This window comes from Cynocephalus volans, chromosome 17 (genome assembly GCF_027409185.1).
Source record: "Cynocephalus volans isolate mCynVol1 chromosome 17, mCynVol1.pri, whole genome shotgun sequence".
Lineage (NCBI taxonomy): Eukaryota > Metazoa > Chordata > Mammalia > Dermoptera > Cynocephalidae > Cynocephalus > Cynocephalus volans.
Genome location: NC_084476.1, coordinates 8,795,983 through 8,815,240, shown reverse-complemented (window position 1 = coordinate 8,815,240; position 19,258 = coordinate 8,795,983). Strand labels below are relative to the sequence as shown.

General features: G+C 49.3%; 2 protein-coding genes across 10 annotated transcripts in view; one reads left to right on the top strand and one right to left on the bottom strand.

Moving 5' to 3' along the window:
- The window catches only part of KYAT1 (kynurenine aminotransferase 1), a 33,933-nt gene extending 28,516 nt beyond the window's left edge, over window positions 1-5,417 (bottom strand). For 2 of the 6 annotated variants that reach the window (XM_063081582.1, XM_063081586.1), the window contains exon 1: window positions 5,347-5,378. Coding sequence is in view for 1 of the 6 variants with exons in the window: in XM_063081584.1 (XP_062937654.1) it covers window positions 5,107-5,118 (12 nt within the window). In the remaining 5 variants the exon portion in view is untranslated. Of the gene's footprint in view, window positions 1-5,106; window positions 5,256-5,346 lie in introns of all 6 variants that reach the window. The other 4 variants (XM_063081584.1, XM_063081585.1, XM_063081583.1 and 1 more) reach the window with 4 other exon arrangements.
- Window positions 5,418-5,616: 199 nt separating this feature from the next.
- The window catches only part of LRRC8A (leucine rich repeat containing 8 VRAC subunit A), a 29,061-nt gene continuing 15,419 nt past the window's right edge, over window positions 5,617-19,258 (top strand). The window contains exons 1-3 of one of the 4 annotated variants that reach the window (XM_063082482.1): window positions 6,153-6,184; window positions 8,060-8,168; window positions 9,200-9,306. The gene's annotated coding sequence lies outside the window, so the exon portion shown is untranslated. Of the gene's footprint in view, window positions 5,703-6,083; window positions 6,185-8,059; window positions 8,169-9,199; window positions 9,307-19,258 lie in introns of those variants that run through there. The other 3 variants (XM_063082483.1, XM_063082484.1, XM_063082485.1) reach the window with 3 other exon arrangements.

Below are 19,258 nucleotides of genomic sequence, written 5' to 3'. Positions count from 1 at the left end.
ATTCTGTATGCTAGCCACCACGCATACAAGGGTGAATAGAATAGTTTCCTTTCCTTTAAGGAGACAAACAAGTAATCAGGCCATTTTAATATAGTGTGAGCCTTAGTATACAAAAGATTCTTACAAATCAGTAACAAAAGACCAACATCTCAACAGGAAAAAAAGTGGGTGAAAGATATAATTCACACAAAAAAGAAAATATTCAATAACCTTGAAAAGATACAAAGATACTGGGCTTTACTCATAATTAACAAAATGCAAACTAAAGTGAAACACTATATTTGCCTCTCAGATGAGCAAAAAATAAGACCTACCAAACTCATACTATATAATATTATTCAGCCATAAAAGGAATGACAATCACTTCTCCCCCCCCCAAAAATGACCCTCCCTTCCAAAAGAATGACAGATGTGCTGATACTGTAACTTGGATGCACCTTGAAAACATTATGCTAAGTGAAAGAAGCCATGGGGCTGGCCCGTGGCTCGCTCGGGAGAGTGCGGTGCTGATAATGCCAAGGCCATGGGTTCGGATCCTATATAGGGATGGCTGGTTAGTTCACTGGGCTGAGCGTGGTGCTGACAACACCAAGCCAAGGGCTGAGATCCCCTTACCGGTCATCTTTATAAAGGATTTAAAAAAAAAAAAAAAGAAGCCAGACACAAAAGATCACACATTGCATGTTCCTTTCACATGATATATGAAGAATAGGCAAACTTGTAGAGACAGAAAGCAGATTAGTGTTAGCAGGGGATGGAGATGGGGGGGATGGAGAGTGATTACGTGTAGGTATGGGGTATTTTTCTGGGGAAATGAAAAAGTTTTGAAACTAGAGAAGTTTGGTTGCATAACATTGTGAATACACTAAATGCCACTAAACTGTACACTTTACAATGGTTAATTGTATGTTATGTGAATCTCACCTCAATTTTTAACAACTGTGTTGTAATAAAAAAAAGTCAGTTTGAGGAACAATATAAACCCATTTGCATTATTTTAATTGCAGAGAGACAGATATGTATGTAATGGACCACACATACACATATACATATGCATATACATATATACAAGGGGTCTCCAAAAAGTTCATGGAAAAATTCATATTGTCTTTCAATTCTATTTTTCCATGAGCTTTTGGAAGTACCCTCATATATTTACACATGTATATACTCAGGCAGTCCTCTCTTCCCACTGTTGTGTGGGACTGTAAAAATGACCATGTAAGCTGAAATCATGCCAAGAGAACTTAATAATTAGTGGGAAAATTATTCTGTGGCCTTTAAAAATTGTTGCTAAAACATCAGAAACTATCTCATGGTTTGTTATAAAGGTACAAGGAAATGAAATAAATAATAAAATTAATATTTATTTAGTACATGTAATTTAAACACAAAACATTGATAATTGTATTTTCCTTATAAAAGTTTATCAAGAAAAAAATTTATCAAGTTGTTTAAATAGTGCTGCCTTCTTCTGGAAGTGTGACTGACAATACGGAAAGAGCAACTCCTGTGCCTTAGTGAATGGTCACACTCCTTTCTAAATTTGGATCAGTTTTGGAGCTGGCCTCACCCTGGCCTTTGGAGCTGAATACAGACTTTGCAGTCTCCAGGGTTCCCTCCTCTTCTGAAGGTATAAATCCTTAGCTTTTGAAGAGACGTTGCCCACCTTTGCTCAAGCTGCGCCCCGTCTGGCATGCCCTCCAATCTGATCCACCTGCCAGGGCCTAGCCCCGGCTCTGCCCCTGCTCTGAAGCCTTTGTATCCACCCAGGCTTCCTCTAAACTCAGTGAGCACCTACTGAGTGCCTGATGTGTCCCTCCAGCCCCGTGCTAAATTCTGTAATCCTCACCACAGCCTCTTAGGAAGGTACTATCATCCCTATTTTGCTCAAGAGGAGAATGAACAAAGCTCACTCAGTTGAGAGAGCCTGAGCTGGGATTCAAACGCTGGTTCACCTGTTTCTAAAGTCCAAACTCTCCAAAAATCCCAGGAGGTGGATGCTGCTGCCTCTATCAGCTTCCCAGCCTGCAGCTGACCACCAGCCCCTTGGGGACGGGAGCCATGCCTTGTCCAGCTCCCCCTTGCACAGCAGCTTACAAGGGCAGGCAAGGTGACCATGGCTTCCCAGGCTGGTTCCACATCTCCCATGTCAATTAGGACAATTAGAACATTTGATTTTGGTGTTTCTCAACAGGGGCATACTTGGTATTTGAAGTGAGTTGGTTCTGCACTGGGTAGCACTATCTGGTGCCTTGAAGAATGTTCAGCATCCCTGGGCTCAAAATGCCAAGAGACCCCCCAGTTACTGAGACAGCACAAACCACCTCTAGGAAAAGGGGGCAGGAGAGGGGATACCAGGCCCAGGCAACACCAGTCCATGACACGAACAACCACAGAAGATCAAAACTTGGACTTGGATGAAACGGTCCCTCCTCCACTATGAACTAGGTATGGGATCTTTGTCATGCCACACCACAGCCTCTCTGAGGCTCAGCTTCCTGTTCTGTACAATGGGATAACAATGATGCGATAATCCACAGAAAGCATACTGTGAGTCCTGCTAATGACAATAATCTATCAACATGTAAACCTATAAGCCTTCCCATAAAAATTAACTACCAAGCAAGACAAAAAAGTCTCATGTCAGATAATGAACCTTGATTTTTTTTTTGATCAAAAAAAAAACAGTCTCCAGAAGACAAATGGTTTGGTGAGAACCCGTTGTTGAGTCAGTGGCGAGGGGTTACTGGGGGATCCCGAGTGAGAAAAACAGTAGATATCCCACCCCGTTCCTCTTGACACAAAATCTACAACTAAAATCAGAGTCTCACTCCTAACGGCAGTTTTACACATGAAAAAAAACACGCCACAACAGATGGGATAGTCTGGCGGGAAACTCAGAGAAGATCATATCGGTTTTACAGGTAGGAAAACTGAGGTTCAGAGCAGGCAAATGACATGCTCAAAGTCAGAGTCTCAGAAAGCACAGGAGGCCCCCAGCTATGAGTCCAAAGCTGGCACCTCTTTCCAGAAATGGGGAGGGGGAATGAGCATTTTGGAAACTTTTCCATACAAAAGTGGAACGTGGCCCCATGTCTGTTAGGACAGGAGTGACAGTGACTCCTCTCCTGCTACAGCTGGAGTGATTTTGGCCTGCTGGCTACAGAAGCAGGGGTCATACTCTCTGCTGGCCATCTAGGTGTCCTGGCACACTGGCATCTGAGAACCCAGGTGAGTGTAGACACCCAAGAAGACAGAAGAAGCCGGAGGCCAAACACCTTTATCTACATGGGCAGAGTTTCTGCATGAGCAGGAACTGCTGCTCTGGGGATAGAATGAAATGGGGGGAGCGGCCATCAGTGTGAAGGACCTCCTCATTGCCATTAACTCTCCTATGTTCTTTTGTTGCCCGGAGGTTCCAGAGGTTCAGTGTGAAGCTGAGGGTGGGAAGCTGTGTTAGCACCTAATGGAGGTGTCATCCAACAGGAAAAGAACGACTTAGCAGAAGCCAGACTGAATGTTCCTAACCTGCACATTCTCTGATCATGTCAGTTACCCTCAGCTGCTTAGCAGACCCTGATGCAGAGGCCATGGATGAGCCCTCTCTGCTTGAGTTTCAGCCTCATCATTTCTCCTTCCAGACATGCCTACCCAATTTTCAGTCACAGATTCAGTCACCTCCTTGGAGAAGCCCTCTTGGACTCCACCCAGGCTGGGCCAGGCGCCCCCTCCTCTGGGGTCCCACGTCCCTGAGCTTCACCCCCAAGGCAGTCAACACAGATGCTAACTCTAAAGTCAAGAACTGTGTGCTTTTCCTCTTCTCCACCTCAGCCTCTGGCAGCACCCAGTAGGTCCTCAAAGCATGAGTGCTGATGATCCAGGAAGCTGAGGGAGACACCAAGGAGCCCAACAACCTCTCCCAGGGAACATGGGAGTGAGGCCTTGGGAACCCCTTTGGGTAACTTTCTTAACCTCTCTGTGCCTCACTTACCCATCTGTAAAATGGGGTGAATTTGCATGTAAAGTATGAAGTATGACACGTGTAAGCACTCAGTGTTCTGCTATCCACCGTGGTTGTTTGTTTTACAAGTGCGGAAGACATAGAAGCCCAGGGAAGACATGCCAGATCCAAAGTCTCAGGGTTGGAAAGCCTTGGACTCCATCCTGGGCTCTGGCCTTCAAGGTTTGCTTCTTTTTATTCTACACCCCGGGTTGTCTCCCCAATCTCTTCCACTTGTTCAGTCAATATATAGTTACTGGATGCCTGTTGTGTGCCAAGCTCCAAGCTGGGTGTTGCATGACTGATGACCAAAAAAGCTTCTCAGTATGGGGTAGGATAAGCTAGATCCTGAGCATTAATGTAAAATCCTCCAGGGCTCAAATTCCAGCTTCTCCACTTCCTGGCTACGATATTGCTAAGTTTCCTAACTTCTCTGAGGCTGTTTCCCCCTTTATTATAGGAGGAAAATAAGCCCTCCTAGCAGGAGAGCTGAAACCAGGCATTGGCTCAACACATGATGGATGTGAGCGTTACTATCTTCATCATCTTATTTATTTATTTTTGGGGGGCTGGCTGGTATGGATCTAACCCTGGCCCTTGGTGTTACCAGCACCACGCTCTAACCAACTGAGCTAACCAGCCAACCCCATCGCCTTATTTTGGATAATCAGCCTGCGCACGTGGTGGTAAATTCCTCCCCCTTGTCCAGGTATCCAGGACCCCAGTTATCCTGTCCCAGGCAACCACAGTTAACAACTTCTTGTGCATCTTATCAGAGGGCTGGTGAGCACACCCACAGATACCACAACCACACACGTTATTTTACACAAACACACAATTGGCAGCACCGATCAACGTTGTTCTTTCTGCACGTTCCTTTTCCCACCTAAAGTATCTTGGAAGTAGTCCCATATTCATGCATATTGAACATTTTTCGTCTTAATGTTTGCAGCGTATTCCACTGTATGGATTACTTTTTAATTTGGTTGCCGTTACTATTACCAGCCTGGGAACTGCGAAGACTCAGGAGGATCCCTGGGGCTGTGGAGCTGGAGTCAGGGGACACGGTTCCAGCCCCAGCTCTGCCCAGAATTCGCTGTTACCTCGGGCTTCATCTTCTCCGTCGGTACGGTGGTGGGAGAGGGATGCGGGCGCACAGAGGACCAACCAGCCCGGCTGCTCCCAGTGTCCGAGCGCGGATCAGCGAGTAGCGCGTGCAACCTACTCCCCCGAGCGGTTCAATCTACAATTACTAGGAGGACCAAACGATCAAGCTAGGAACCGTTACCAGGCTCTCCCGGCCTCAGCACCCGACCTCGGGGGAGCCACGCTCAGGTACTCACCCGCTCCTCGGCCGCTTCACCCCTCGTCCCCAAGAGCGCTCCGAAGGTTACGGCAGTTCCTGTTCCTTTAACGGGGCTGAGCCCGGGCTCGGCTACTTCCGCCCCGAAGCAACATGGCGCCAGAGAGGGGGCGAGAGCGGGGTGAAGGCGCGAAGAAAGCTCCCCTCATAAAGATGGCGACGCCCTGGCCGCCGCGTTCTCGCCCGCCGGTGACGTCACTTCCGGGGCGGAGGAGGCTGAGTGGTGCAGTGAGGGACAAACAAAAGGAGGCGCCGGGGAAGCGCAGCCGCCGGCGGCGGGACGGAGCGGCAGGGGGCTGGGGCTGCCTGCTGGGCGGCCGGGCACGGCGAGCCCAGGTGAGTGGGCGGGGTAGGGAAAGAGACACGGGCTGTCACCTCTCGAAACCCACTCATACACGCCCCCGGCCGGCTGCCCGGCCCCCAGGCGCCCCGGGCAGCCTGGACTCTGCCCGCCCCTGCCGGTGCCCAGGGGGCCTCTCGCGGCCGTTCCGTTCGGCCTACCTCGGGGCTCTCCCCTGGCCCGCGTCTCCGGGACCCCACCCTCTCCCCCGGTGCCGCGGCGCGCGAGCCCCCTCCCAGGCACCCCCGTGCCTCCTTGTGCGCTACACACCGGGAGTTTCCGCCTCGGCTCCCCAGGTTCCCTTGTCACCCCCTGGGTCCGCTCACATCCTCACGTCTCCACACGCACTCCCCCCTTCCGAGAGGTTCCACCTCAGGGCTCTCTCTTTGCCTGCCCTTTTGCGTTTTCAAGATTTCCCCAGCTCTCTTCTCCGGGTTCCCGGTCCCTTTCTATTCCCCGTACTCCTCCTTCTTGAACGGTAGGGACAGTGCCCTCACTTGGGGACAGGATCCCTGGCTAGCTCTTGGGGCCTCTCTGGCTGGGGTTCCTGGGAATACCGGTCCGGGATCTGAGACCCCAGATCCCGCCCCTCTCCTGTGCATTCAGATGGGCAGAGAACCAGATCTAGTGCGGTGCGGGCCTGGTCCAGCCGTAGGTGAGCTGGATATTCAGCAAAGTTGGCTCCCAGGCTGAAGGAACAGAACTTGGGTCCTTGGGGTTCATGAGGAGTCTGCTGCTCTTGTTGACTGCTTCTTCCCCGTGGTCTGGATTAGAGTGAACCAAGATCAGGCCAGTTCTCAGCTGATGCAATTGTTGCCTTTTTTGGGAAGGAGAGATGGGCTGGGGGTTGTCCGGCAGCCTCCTCCTGATGGGGACTTTACTGGAAGGGTGGGGTGGTTCCTGGGTGAGCCACACTTCCACTAACTCCTCTTCCCTTGCCCTGCCTCAGGAAGCCTTTTGAGGGAGAGGTGTGGAGAGTTGGGTGAGATGGTGGAAGGGAATTTGGGCCTAAATCGTGGAGGAGGGATTTGGGGGAGTTGAAAGTTCCCAAGGGCCTCTTCCATATTTTCTATTAGTAGTGCCCTTAACTGCTGCCAAACTCCATTCTGCTCTCTGGAGCAGACAGACTGGCAGACAGACAGACTGTAGGAGGGGAGGAGGTTGGCTGTTGGTGATACTTCCTGTGGAGGGGATTGGGGGGTGGGAGTTTGTTTGGAAGGACTGGGCAGTGCTGGTGGCTCAGTCATACCAGGGTTGCCTCCGTGAAGGTCGAGGGTTCCTGTGGCTCCTGAGGGAAGGCAAGGACAGATGACTTGTGCTGGAGGACTGGCTGTTATAAAGAAATGCTGGGAATGGATGACTGGCCTCTGCTTCCCAGTCTTATAGCTTCTTTTGGGTGGGCTGTAATGCTCCTATGCCTTCCAGACACTGTGGGGCACAGAACTGGAGCCCACAAAATGTTTGTGACTTTATCCCAGAACTCAGCCAGATGCGTTTGTTCTCCATCCCTTGGGCACATACACAGTTTCCTTTGCAAACTTTGAAGCAGTTTTCTTTGCGAACTTAGAGTGGCCTTTCTGGACAGTGGGGGCTCCTGAGAATTGCCCCAGTGGGTCAGAACTCAGGGAGGTGGCTGGGCCACAGGTTGTTGGCTGGGCTGGCCTGGACCTGTTCTGTAGGATTTGGAGAGAAAGAGTCAGCCTGGTTCCTGATTCCCTCTCCTGAGATTGGATGTGATTCCAGGTTTTCACATGGGGACACTGAGGTACAGGCTGACAGGCTTAAGACCTCATCGGGACTGAGGTGGAATGGATGGGGGCCCCCTAGAGCCCAGCACACGGTCTCTCCATCCCTTGACCCATTCATTCATTCATTCATTCAGCCATGCTTTAAGGAGAGTCTGTCCTCGTCCAGGAATGGTGCTAGGAAAACATGTTCCCCACCTGCTCAGAGCTGCACTCTGGGAACAGAGGCGGGCAGGGAGATGTGTAAGTTCTGATACACCGTGGCCAGCGAAATAATAGAAATACTGCAGAGGCAGCCCAGAGGAAGGAAGAATTAGCTCCAGGTGAATGTGCAGGGAATGAGCTGGGTACGCTTCCTGGGAGAGGAGGAGCAGAGGAATCAGTGACAGGGAGTCCAGAAGTCCAAGTTCTGGTCCTGGCTCTGCCGAGAGCAAGTGACTGGACTGCCAGCTTTATTGAGTGTCCCCATCCTTGCCAAAGAAAGAGGGGTGGGGGTAGAGGTTGGCTGGATGGCCCCTGTGCCTTTACAGCTCTCAGTGCTCTACTACCTATTATTGCCTTCACCCCCCATGTGGAACTGTGGTGTTATTGACCTATCTCCCTGTAAGGGTGGAGGCTATCTGCTGCTCTGTCCTCCCAGCACAGTGCCTGGAACTGAGTAGGTGCAATTAATACACAGTGGCGTAAACGATCGGAGGTCTCCACAGCCTCTCCTAGGTCTGTTCAGGTCCCATTGTGTGTGTATGTGTGTGGCCCCACACCCCCCATCCTCCTTCCTGGCTAACTCCTGCTAATCTTTTGGCATCCCCAATGGCTGTGCCATATTCCCAGCTCCTGGCTAGTTTAGATGCTCCCCCCTACCCCTGTTGTAGTGATCACACTTCTTCCCCCCACCCTGCCAACTTGTCCTGGTGTTACTTTTTTTGTGTTTTGTTATTTATTTATTTACTTTTTTGGCGGCTGGCCAGTACGGTGCCAACTTGTCTTGTTCAGTCTCATGACTGCTTCTGCACAGAGTGCCTGGCGTACACTAGATGTTCATTAAACACTTGTTGACGGGTAGAGGGTGGGTGGATTTTTGTTCAAATTGGAGTCTGGGCAGAGGCTGTGTCTGCCTGACCCAGCTCATCCCACTGTAGCCCATCTGTTGCCACTTTCCATCTCCAGCATTCTGTAGATGACATGTTCTTTTTTTTTTTTTTTTTTAAAGATGACCGGTAAGGGGATCTTAACCCTTGACTTGGTGGTGTTAGCACCATGCCTCTCCCAAGTGAATTAACCGGCCATCCCTATATAGGGATCCGAACCCGTGGCCTTGGTGTTTCTAGCCCCACACTCTCCCAAGTGAGCCACAGGCTGACCCTTAGATGACATGTTCTTTCCCCTCTGAGCAAACATGTGCTGTCCCCTCTGCCTAGAATGCTCATTTTCCAACTCCTGCTCTTCCTCAGGAGGCAACTCAGGCAACTCCTCCTCCAAGAAGCCTTTCCTGACCCCACTAGTCTGGGCCTGGTGCGTCTCCTGGATTCCCCCCAGCAGAGCACTGGCCTCTGAAGATTGTAATTGCTGACCTGGCATCCCCTCAGTAGACCAAGTTCTGTGAGGGAGACACCCTGTCTGAATCTCTTATCACCCTAAAGCCAGCCCAGTGCCTGGCACCAAACAGGTTCTCAGAAAACGTTGGCAGCACAGCAGGTAACTCAGAGTCACACACATGCCTGCTGACAGTAGCTCTCGCTTCCTCATAGGGAGGCAGCGTCCATGGAGCAAAAGGAATGCCAGGACCCTGTCCAGACAGATGTGAGCCAGCCTCAGCACCGACAGCCGACGTGCAGATAGCAGAGCCGTCCTTGGGGTAAGGACTGGACCCTTTCCCTCCAAGTCAGCTCCAGCCTCGGTCAGGTGCCTTCCCCAGCCTGGGGAGCAAAGGGCAGCATCTCGGTCTCCACTGTCCTTTGCTCTTCTCACTGCAGGTCCAGGGGATCCAAGACAGAGGTGGTAGATGACAGGATTATTCTCTTCCTCCTTCTCCTGACTCAGTGGCTAGCTCAGTAGCATCTGGTTGCTGTACTCTTTGAATGTCAATGTTGTTTCATTGCAAACCTCTGTTTTTCTCCCCGACTCCAGATCTTATCAGTCTGGGTGCTAATAATGCTGCCTTATGACCCCCACTGTGTTCCACAGAACACCGACTTCTCCAGTCACAGTGGTTAGATAGCACTGGGAAGAAGCAACTTCTTGTTAACCATGCTGCAGGACTTCTCAGAGCCTTGAATGTCTTGAGCTGAGCATGATGAGTCTCTGAGAGGGAGCTAGCAGGTTGTGTCCCCCACTTATCTGATCATGTGGACATCTTCGGGGACTGCTTTGGAAAATGGTTGCTTCCCAGAGGCAGGAGAGTGCACTTGTTAGGGCCTGGACTTGTAGTCAGACATGGGTTTGAGTCTTGGCTGTCATGTGTTTGCCGAGTAACTATGGGCCAGTCATTGTACCTCTCTGAGCCTCAGTTTCCTCATCTTTAAAATGGGGATAACATTAGCATCAACTTCCCTTTAGAACGTTTTGAGGATTAAATATGTTGATATAGAGAAAGCACTTACCAGAGTGCGTGTCCCAGAACGTGGTCCCTAATCACCGCTGGTATGTGTGTAGACTGCTGCGTAATTCGCAAAACACATTCACGTCGTTTGATCATTTGAGGAAGCTTTGGCAGTGGCGATTATCCCCCCTTTACAGATGTGAAAACTGAGGCTCAGAGTGAGGAAGCACCTTGTCCAAACTCATTGGGAAGGAAGGAAGGGACATGGGATTTGAACTGGATCCTGGAATCCTGGGCCTGGGTCCTTTGTTCTCTGCCCTGAGGTCTCCCTGCATCCACTACCCACTGCAGCTTTTTGTGAAGGAAGGCCTGAGCCTCCCCAGCATGGATTTTTTAAAAAGTAGTGATCTTTTTTTTCTTTTGTAATTACCAACATAGTTGCATGTTCACTACATGTATTTATACTGTTTGGATTTTTAATGTCATATAGAAAATGAAAGTCTTCTCTGATCCCCATCTTCAGAGACATGAATGGGTAGGGATATATTCTTCCACATCCATTACTAATGTTTGCTTATTTTTACAAAAATCGGGTCATGATTGAGCTACTGATTTGCAGTTTGCTTTTGTTTCATTTAAACAAATGAACCTCTTTTCCAGACAAGAGGTAGACAGATCTATGTGCGAGTCCCAGCAGAACCTATGCTCGCTCTCGTGTCCTCCTACCACCATGGCCTCTCCTCGTCACCGCTCTGGGAGTCTTGAGCTGTGTGTCTGGGCACTGACAGCAGCAGAGGGAAGTGGGAAATGCCTGGTGTATGCTTTTGTCAACTCTTCTGTTTATTGGGACAAGGTCAGCAAACTCTGGCCCTGCCCTGTAGGAGTTTCCTGTTGGCTTTGAGGAACACTGTTCCTTGGAGAGGAGAGGCCTGCACTGAAGTCTCTCATGCTGTGCAGCGATGAGCAGGAAGCAGCAGGTCCTGCTTATCTGAGATCAGAATTCCTCCTCCATGCCAGGGCTGGCTTGGAGGCAACAGCATGGGCTGGCTGGAGAGGGCTGGCTTCCAGGTTCTGGCCTCCACTGTCTCTGCCTGAGGTGGGGCCCAGGTTGGGGTTGGGGGGACACATGTGGGTCGAGTGGCATCTGAGTCCTTTTTTTATTTGCCTGGGTCTGGCCCTTCCTGGACCTTCAGGAACAGGCTGGCCTTGACTCAGTTTACTCTTGCAGTACCCGGAGGAAGCTTTGGTTTTGGTCCTTCTGGAATGCTCCATTCAGGTTTGAGCCCTGAGGGTGGGAAAGTGAGGAGAAGGGGGAGGGCCCAACCTGCGAGCAGGGACTAAAGATGCTCTTTTAGGACATTGGATGACCGCAGGATGGGTCAGCAAGGAAGGATTTCAGGCCTGGCAGCCTTGTTTTGTGGAGCTGGGAGAGGGCTATTCGGCAGTTGATTGGGGAATGAGGTCTTTCCTGGAGCTGCTGATGTCTCCAATGACCTGGAAGTTTTCTCAGGCTCACCGTCCTGCCCTTCTCCCCTCCCATGTGTCTTCCTCCCGTTCTTCCTCAGGAGTCCCTTTTCCTGTTCATACGAGGCACTACCTCACAGAAAGTCTCAGGATCGACTTCTCATAGATGACGCTTAGATTCTCCAGCTTCTCCTCCTTCCTGGCAGCAGCACCTTCCCATCCTGCAGTCACCCTCAGTGCCACATTCTGAGTCCTGGGTGGCGTGCAGGGTCACTGCATGTGTGTTTGCCATCTTAGCCTTGCCACGGCCTTGTGTGTGAGGTTGTTTTACCATTTTACAGATGAAGAGCCCAAGGCTCAGAGGGATGAGGTCTCTTGCTGAAAGTTGTGCAACTTATCGGTAGCAAAGCCAGGCCTCGAACCCAGGTGTGTGTGGCTCGGCAGCTTTTGCTCTTCCTGTTCCACCCTCCATTGTTCTTTGGCTCTAGGTTCTCAGGCTTTTGGTGAGGGAGAGGCTTCAGATCACCCAGGAGCTTGTTTAAAATGTTGTGCCCCTGGGTCCACCACCACAGACCTGCGGAGTCAGCCCTGCAGTGCTGGCAGGAATCTGCACTTTGAAGGAGCTCCCCCGATAGTCATGAAACTGGTGGTCTGTAGAGCATGCTGAGAAACATTGACCAGGGGCCACTCTTTCAGTCCTGGTCCCCACCTCTGGTGAACGAGTCCATCTGCTGCCAGAACCGACATCCTTGGTGGACAAGCAGGGCTGAGCTCCCCCCAGTACTGGGATTGGACACTTGTTTTTCAGTGACTTCCCATTTTGGGTGAGTGTGTGTGATGGGAGGCAGTGGGCTTAACTTTCCCTCATCAAGGATGTGTGGGGCTGAGGTTTCTAGAAGGACTTTTGATCCTAGCACAAACATTCCCTGCTGTCTTTCCCAACACATTTCTACTGCATCGCCAATCTTGCAGCAACTTCTGTGTCTAAACATCTCTTGAGGGCTTAAAACCTCAAACTTAAATTACCTGCTGCAATATAGCCTCATACCTAGAATGACATTACACCAGAGTAAAAGTGGCTGTAAAATTCCATGGCTTTCACATGCCACCTGGACACCCTCAGAGGTGCAGCTGCCAAACCCGCGCCCTCTGACAGGCAGCATGACAAATGTGCTGACCAACAGTGGGGGCGGGGTGGGGCGGGAATCCTGGCCCTGTGGGGGTATAATGCATCTCCCAGCTGGCTCCCTGGGTGGGTATCCCTGGGAGCAGTCCCTCTCCAACCCAGAGAGCAGGGCAGCGGGCAGCTCACCCTCAGCCAGGCCCCCTCAGTCCTTCCCCTTACCTGCCTGGGCCTGGCCAGTGCCTAGTCCCCTGGGATTTTAGTAAAAGATGCATCTGCAGCCTCCCTGGGGTACTTGTGGCCACATTTTGTAATCTGTCTAGGAAGGCATTGCTGGTGTTTGTAGCAGGTCAAGACCTATCTCCAACCCTCCTCTGCCCCCATGACCCCAAACCCGACACCTGCCTTCTGGGCCCAACCTGAAGCTGGGCTCCCTTCCAAAATTTCTTAAAGCAGTACCTGAGAGACGAGAGGCATTTGAGTTTGGCCTGTTAGAGTTCCTTCCCTGCAGAGACCTCGTTTCCTGAAACCCCTCAGGAAAAGAGGGTCTTGTCCCAAGAAGCACCTTCAGGGGCCAGTGTTTCCAGGTAGGCCCAGGAGACCTGCTTGCCTTTGAGGACAAGGCAAGCAGACCTGGAGTGGATCGTGACACCATCTTCTAGCTGTGCAGCCTTGGCCAGGTCACTTAGCTTCTATGGGACTCAGACTTCACACCCATAGTGGGACTGATAAATCCTACCATAATAACAACAGCACCTAATGTTGCAGTCTTACTATGTGGCAGGCACTGGTCCAAAAGCTTTGTGTGGACTACCTCATTCAGTCTTCACTACATCCCTACCAGGAATAGACTGATCAGCCCATTTACAGATGAGGAAACCAGAGCCCTGTGAGGCGCAGTGGCTTTCCCAAGGCCACACTCTGGTGAAGTGGGGAGCCACCTTACTGGTTTGCATGGACATTGGGAGCTGAGGCATAGAAAGTGCTTAGCAGTTAGTCAGTGTTCCACACTGGGAGCTCTAGCACCAGCCTGGTAGGGCGAGGGCAGGCCTGAGACCTGTTGCCTCTGTGTGCTTGGCTTGGGGAGCTGGTGGGGGAAGCCTCAGGTGGGTGTACCTCACCTGTCACCCTTCACCCTAGAAGGTAGGCCATGCCCTTACATGTCTGCGGGAGATGAACCAGTTTGGGAAGCCCAGCCCAAATGTGAGAGCAGTTTGGAGCTGACACTTGTTCCCTTCCCCCTCCCACCCAGGCTGTCTCCCCTCTTCCTTTCCCCAGGAAGTGAGGGTGTGCCTTTCTACCCAGGGTGAGTCCCCAGCCAGGCAGCTCCCCAGCCCACAGCCTCTGACTCACCCCAGCTGGGTGTGGGGGCCTGGAGGACAGTGTCTGCTCTTGGGTGGGTGGGGACTGTGTGTGCCACACAAGGGGTGAGACCTCCTCTCCCCTTCCTGGCTCTGAGACCAGAGGAAGCACACAGCCTGGAGCAGATTCACAAGCCCCGAGCCCTCCTGGGATGGGGCCAGTGACCCAGTGTCTTTCTCTGGCCTCTTGGGAATGACCCTTCCCCCTTCCCTGGGAGAGTTTGGAGGGACAGCCTTCACATTTGTGGTATGAGGAGGGGCACCAGCCTCCCACCTCCCCCATTGCCTGGGAAGTTTTCCCATCTCAGCTCTGTTTGTTCTTTAACAAAAGGCTCTCTGTGCCCTGTTTACCCACAGCCTGCTGCGCCTGCCTGCCGCCCAGGTGTGGGAGCCTTACCAAATCCCTGCAGGCCTTTGTGGGGTCTGGGGCACTCTTGGGTGGTCTCCCTCTGGAACAGAGAGGGCAGCATGTCATTTCTTTGACTCCCTTCCTGTATGTAAGAAGTATCCAGAGAATATCAGCACTGAGGACTGGGGATGACACACAGGGCTGGTTCTGAGAGCAGATGGCCGACTCTCTGCCTCGGTCCTTTCCTGGGATCCTGAGCCTGGAAGTGTCTCCAGGAGTTTGAGGTTCTAAGAGTCCCAAGAGGTCCTGGGGGCCTCTGGGTGGTCTGGCCCCTGCTCAGAATTATTTGTGCTTGAGGCTGAGCCCTCACCTAGGTGTGTCTCCACTGAATTCTGGGAAGGTTGTGGAATGATAGCAGGCATTGAATTGACACAGTTTACGTTATCTTGTTTTTAATTCTCACAGTAACCCGTTTTACAGTTGTAACCCATTTTATTTATTTATTCATTTATTTTTCCAGCAGATTCACTGAAAAATTTCAATTCGTTCTGACAGTGAAACTAATACACCATAAGGTTGTGACCCATTTTACAGCTATAATATTCCCATTTTGCAGGGGAGGAAACTAAGGCTCTGAGGCCCCAGCGAGGAAGTGGTTGACTTGGCATTTGAGCTGCCTGACCTTGGGGTCCGAGCCCTTCCCCACTCTGTGCATTGCTCCATTAAGTGGGTGCCGTGTCCCTGTTGGGTATGTGTGTTACGTGGTAGTGCGGGCAAGATGGGGCTAACCTACTTCTAATGTAGCAGAAGGCAGCTACTCCTCATAAATTCTTTTATAATCCTGAGAAACCACATATGAGGAAGGTCTTTTGATTTCTTTCCAAGTATTTATTTTTTTACTCCTAAACGCATCATATTTAAATAATAGAAGAATGTATAATATAGAGAGCCCTCTGCAGTCTTCCCCACACTGACTTAACCACGTCCAGTTCTATGTATAGATTTCCAGATTTTGCTATGCATACAGTAATAAGCTTGTTACCTATATAATTTTTTAAACAAGAATGGATCATCCTTTTAGTCCTAATTTTTTTTATTGTGGCAAAATTTACCATCTTGACCATGTTTAAGTGTGTACAGTTCAGTGGCATTAAGTGCACTCACACTGTTGTGCGACCATCACCACCACCATCTCTAGAACTCTTTTCATCTTGCAAAACTGAAACTGTTCCCATGAAACACTCATTCCCCACTCCCCTCCCCCCAACCTCTGGCAACCACCTATTTTCTGTCTCTATGAATTTGGCTTCTCAAGGTCCCTCATATAAGTGGGATCATATAGTATTTGTCCTTTTATGTCTGCTTCTTTCACAGTTCATACATTTTATGTACTGCTCAGCAACGTTTTTTTTCTTAATATCTCTTGGGCATCTTTTGGTCACTGTATACAGATCTACGAGGTAGGTCACATTATTCCTGTTTTAAAGTTGCAAAAGCAGAGACTTGGACTGAATAATTTGCCTGGGGTCACAGAATTTTTTCATGCTAACACAGCATAGGGTTGTGACCCATTTTACAGCTGTCATATTCCCATCTTGCAGCTGAGGAAACTGGATTTGAACCCACATGTCCCCAACTCCAAAGGTCTTACTCTTTGCACTCTCCCAGATCCACTTGCCACTGAGGGAGCGATGAGGGCTCTCTGCGTTGCTCATATGACCCCGCAGGGATAGGAATGCCCCAGCAGGAACCTGGTCTTGCTTCTCCCACCTGCCTGCGCTGCCTTGTAGGAAGGGTCTGGCCTGCATTGCACCCACTTCAGCGTCTCTCTGAGGGGAGGGCAGGACTAGGTGGGGGGTTGCTCCAAGTTCTGCAGCATCCTCAGGGACCGAGGAGCAGGCAGGTTGGAAGGAGGAGCTGCATCTCCTGCCCTGGAAACTGGCACAGTCGCTGCTGCTGCCTGCAGAACCTTTGCAGGTGTGAGGAAGGGGAGAGTACCAGCCATGAGGGGTAGAAATGGATGATTGCCTTGGGAAATATTGTGTGATGAAATAGTTTAAGCACACAGGAAAGTATAAAGATTAAAGGGGCTGGCTGGTTACCTCATTTGGTTAGAGCGTGGTGCTGGTAACGCTGGGTTTGATCCCTGTACCAACCAGCTGCCAAAAAAAAAAAAAATTAGGGCAGATATTTCTGTATCCAGAACTCTGCTTTGTCAGACCTTAATGTTTTGCAGTAATTGCTTCAGATACACACATGCACGCATGCACACGCACACGCACTTAAATAAAATATTTCAAGCACGGTTGAAGCCCTTTCGCCAATTCCATCTTCCCTCCCTAGATGATATTATTAACTTGATTTTGGGACTTACCATGCATGTTTTTGTACCTTCACTACACTTGTGTATGTACATTATAGAAAACCTTATATAATATATATATCATTGCACAACTTGTTTTTTGGTTCAATATCATTTTTGAGGTTTATCCATGTTGCTACATGTAGCTATAGCTGATTAACTTTAATTGATTTAAAGTATTCCATTGTAGGAATAGAACAAATTATCCTTTCTGCTAGGGTTTTTTTTTTTTTTGGCAGCTGGCTGATACAGGGATCCAAACCCTTGACCTTGATGTTATCAGCACCATGCTCTCCCCTTTCTCCTTTTGGTGAACATTAAGGTTGTTGCTGAATTTTTGCTATCACAAACCACTCTTCAGTGAGCGTTCTTGTTCATGGCTTTTCATGTATGTATAAAGCAGTTCTCTAAGATATATAACTAAGAGAGAAATTACTGGGTTGTAGGGTATGTGTATTTAGGAGTTCGACATTTTTGCTAATCAGAGAGTGAAATGGTATCTGATCATTTTAATTTGCACTCCTTGATTACTACTAAGGTTAAGAATTACTTCAAGGCCCGGCCCGTGGCTCACTTGGGAGAGTTTGGTGCTGATAACACCAAGGCCACGGGTTTGGATTCTGTATAGGGATGGCTGATGAGCTCACTTGGGAGAGCGTGGTGATGATATCACCAAGTCAAGGGTTAAGATCCCCTTACCAGTCATCTTTAAAAAAAAAAAAAAAAAAAGAGCCAATCCCAAAAGGATACATCCTGCGTGATCCCATGTATCTAGCATGTGTGAAATGAAATAATTACAGAGAAGGAGAACAGATCTGTGGTTGCCAGGAGTTAGGGACGGGGGACAGAAGGTGTGGGTGGGGCTGGCCCGTGGCTCACTCGGGAGAGTGCGGTGCTGATAACACCAAGGCCATGGGTTCGGATCCCTACGTAGGGATGGCCGGTTAGCTCACTTGGGAGAGTGTGGTGCTGACAACACCAAGTCAAGGGTTAAGATCCCCTTACCAGTCATCTTTAAAAAAAAAAAAAGAATTACTTCATACATTAATTTCCATTTGCTTTTTTTCCCCTGTGAATTGTCTATTTATATATTTTGCTACTTTTCCCCCCATTGGACCATCTTTTTCTTATGTTTGTAGGAGTTCTATATTTATTCTGGATATTAATCCTTTGGTGGTTATACACATTGGAACTCTCTCCTCCCAGTCTGTGGCTTCTTTTCACTTGTTTATTGTTATGTCCTTTGATATATGTTTTTGCTTTAATGTGATCAGTATATCTTTTCCTATAAGGGTTTGTACATTTTGTGGTAAGAAATTCTTCCCTATCTTAGAACACTAAGATATTTAGATTCCTTAGATTTTTCTTTGAGCATTTTCAAGTTTTGCCTTAGGCCTTTAATTCGTTAGAATTTATTTCTGTGTGAAGAGGGAGATGGGTTGAGCTTTGTTCGTGTGAACAGCTGAGAGTGAATAGTTGACGGGCACCTGTTCTCCCCACCGACCTGCAAAGCCAATACTGTCATGTGTAAGTTTCCAAAAATGCGGGTGTCTGTTTCAAGGCTCTTTCTTCTATTCTTTTGATCCACTCATGTATCCCTACATCAATACCACATTGTTTGAATTCCTATAGTTTTATAGTAAGTTTAATATCTGGGAGGGTGTCTCTTCTTCCCACCTTATTCTTCCAAATTGTTGTAGCTATTCTTGATCCTTTGAAATAGTGATTTTTTGTTTGTTTTGTTTGTTTTGGCAGCTGACCAGTACAGAGATTGAACCCTGTATCTTGGTGTTGTCAGCGCCATGCTGTAAGCAACTGAGCTAATCAGCCAGCCCTGAAATAGTGATTTAAAATTTTTTTTTCTTAATTAACTGAGTAACATATGCTTATAATAAAAAGTACAGGTAAGTTTGGGGTAAAAGAGTAATCTAAATAATCTCACTACCAAGATTGTTCGGGGGTGGAGGGATGTGTGTAGGTTATGGCAGAGGGTTTGTTAGGCATTTTTTTTGTTTTTGGCGGCTGGCCAGTACAAGTATCAAATCCTGGACCTTGGTGTTACCAGCACCACACTCTAACCTATTGAGCTAACCAGCCGGCACTTGTTACCTACTTTTTGCATTTGACATACTTTGAGCATTTTCTCCTGTCATCCTGCGTTTTGCTGTACCCATGTTCTTGTTTGCATGGCATTCCATCATCCGATCATTTAATAAGTATGTAATCAATCATCCAATCACAGGTGTCTGGCTCTCTCCCGGTTTTCCTGGGGTATACACAACACTGTGACTGAATCTTCATCCTAGAGGCTTTCCCAGACAATTGCCACATCCTTCCCCTCACCTCTCCTTCCTGTATGCAGTGCAGTTCAGCAGCCACCACTACACGTTTAGTGTCCCGGGTTCTGCAAGGGGCCTGGATGAGTCTGAAGTGGCCCCTGTCCTGCAGTGCTCCCAGCTTCCCCTGACCGCTGGCCCTTCGGTGGTTTCTTGCCTACTGCCTCCTGAGCTTTACCTGGGTGTGGCCAGGAGCCTCCCACCTCACTGTTAATCCCTGACCTCTGGGGCCACAGTCTCCAGCGGAAACTGATGCATCTATTCTGTAAGAAG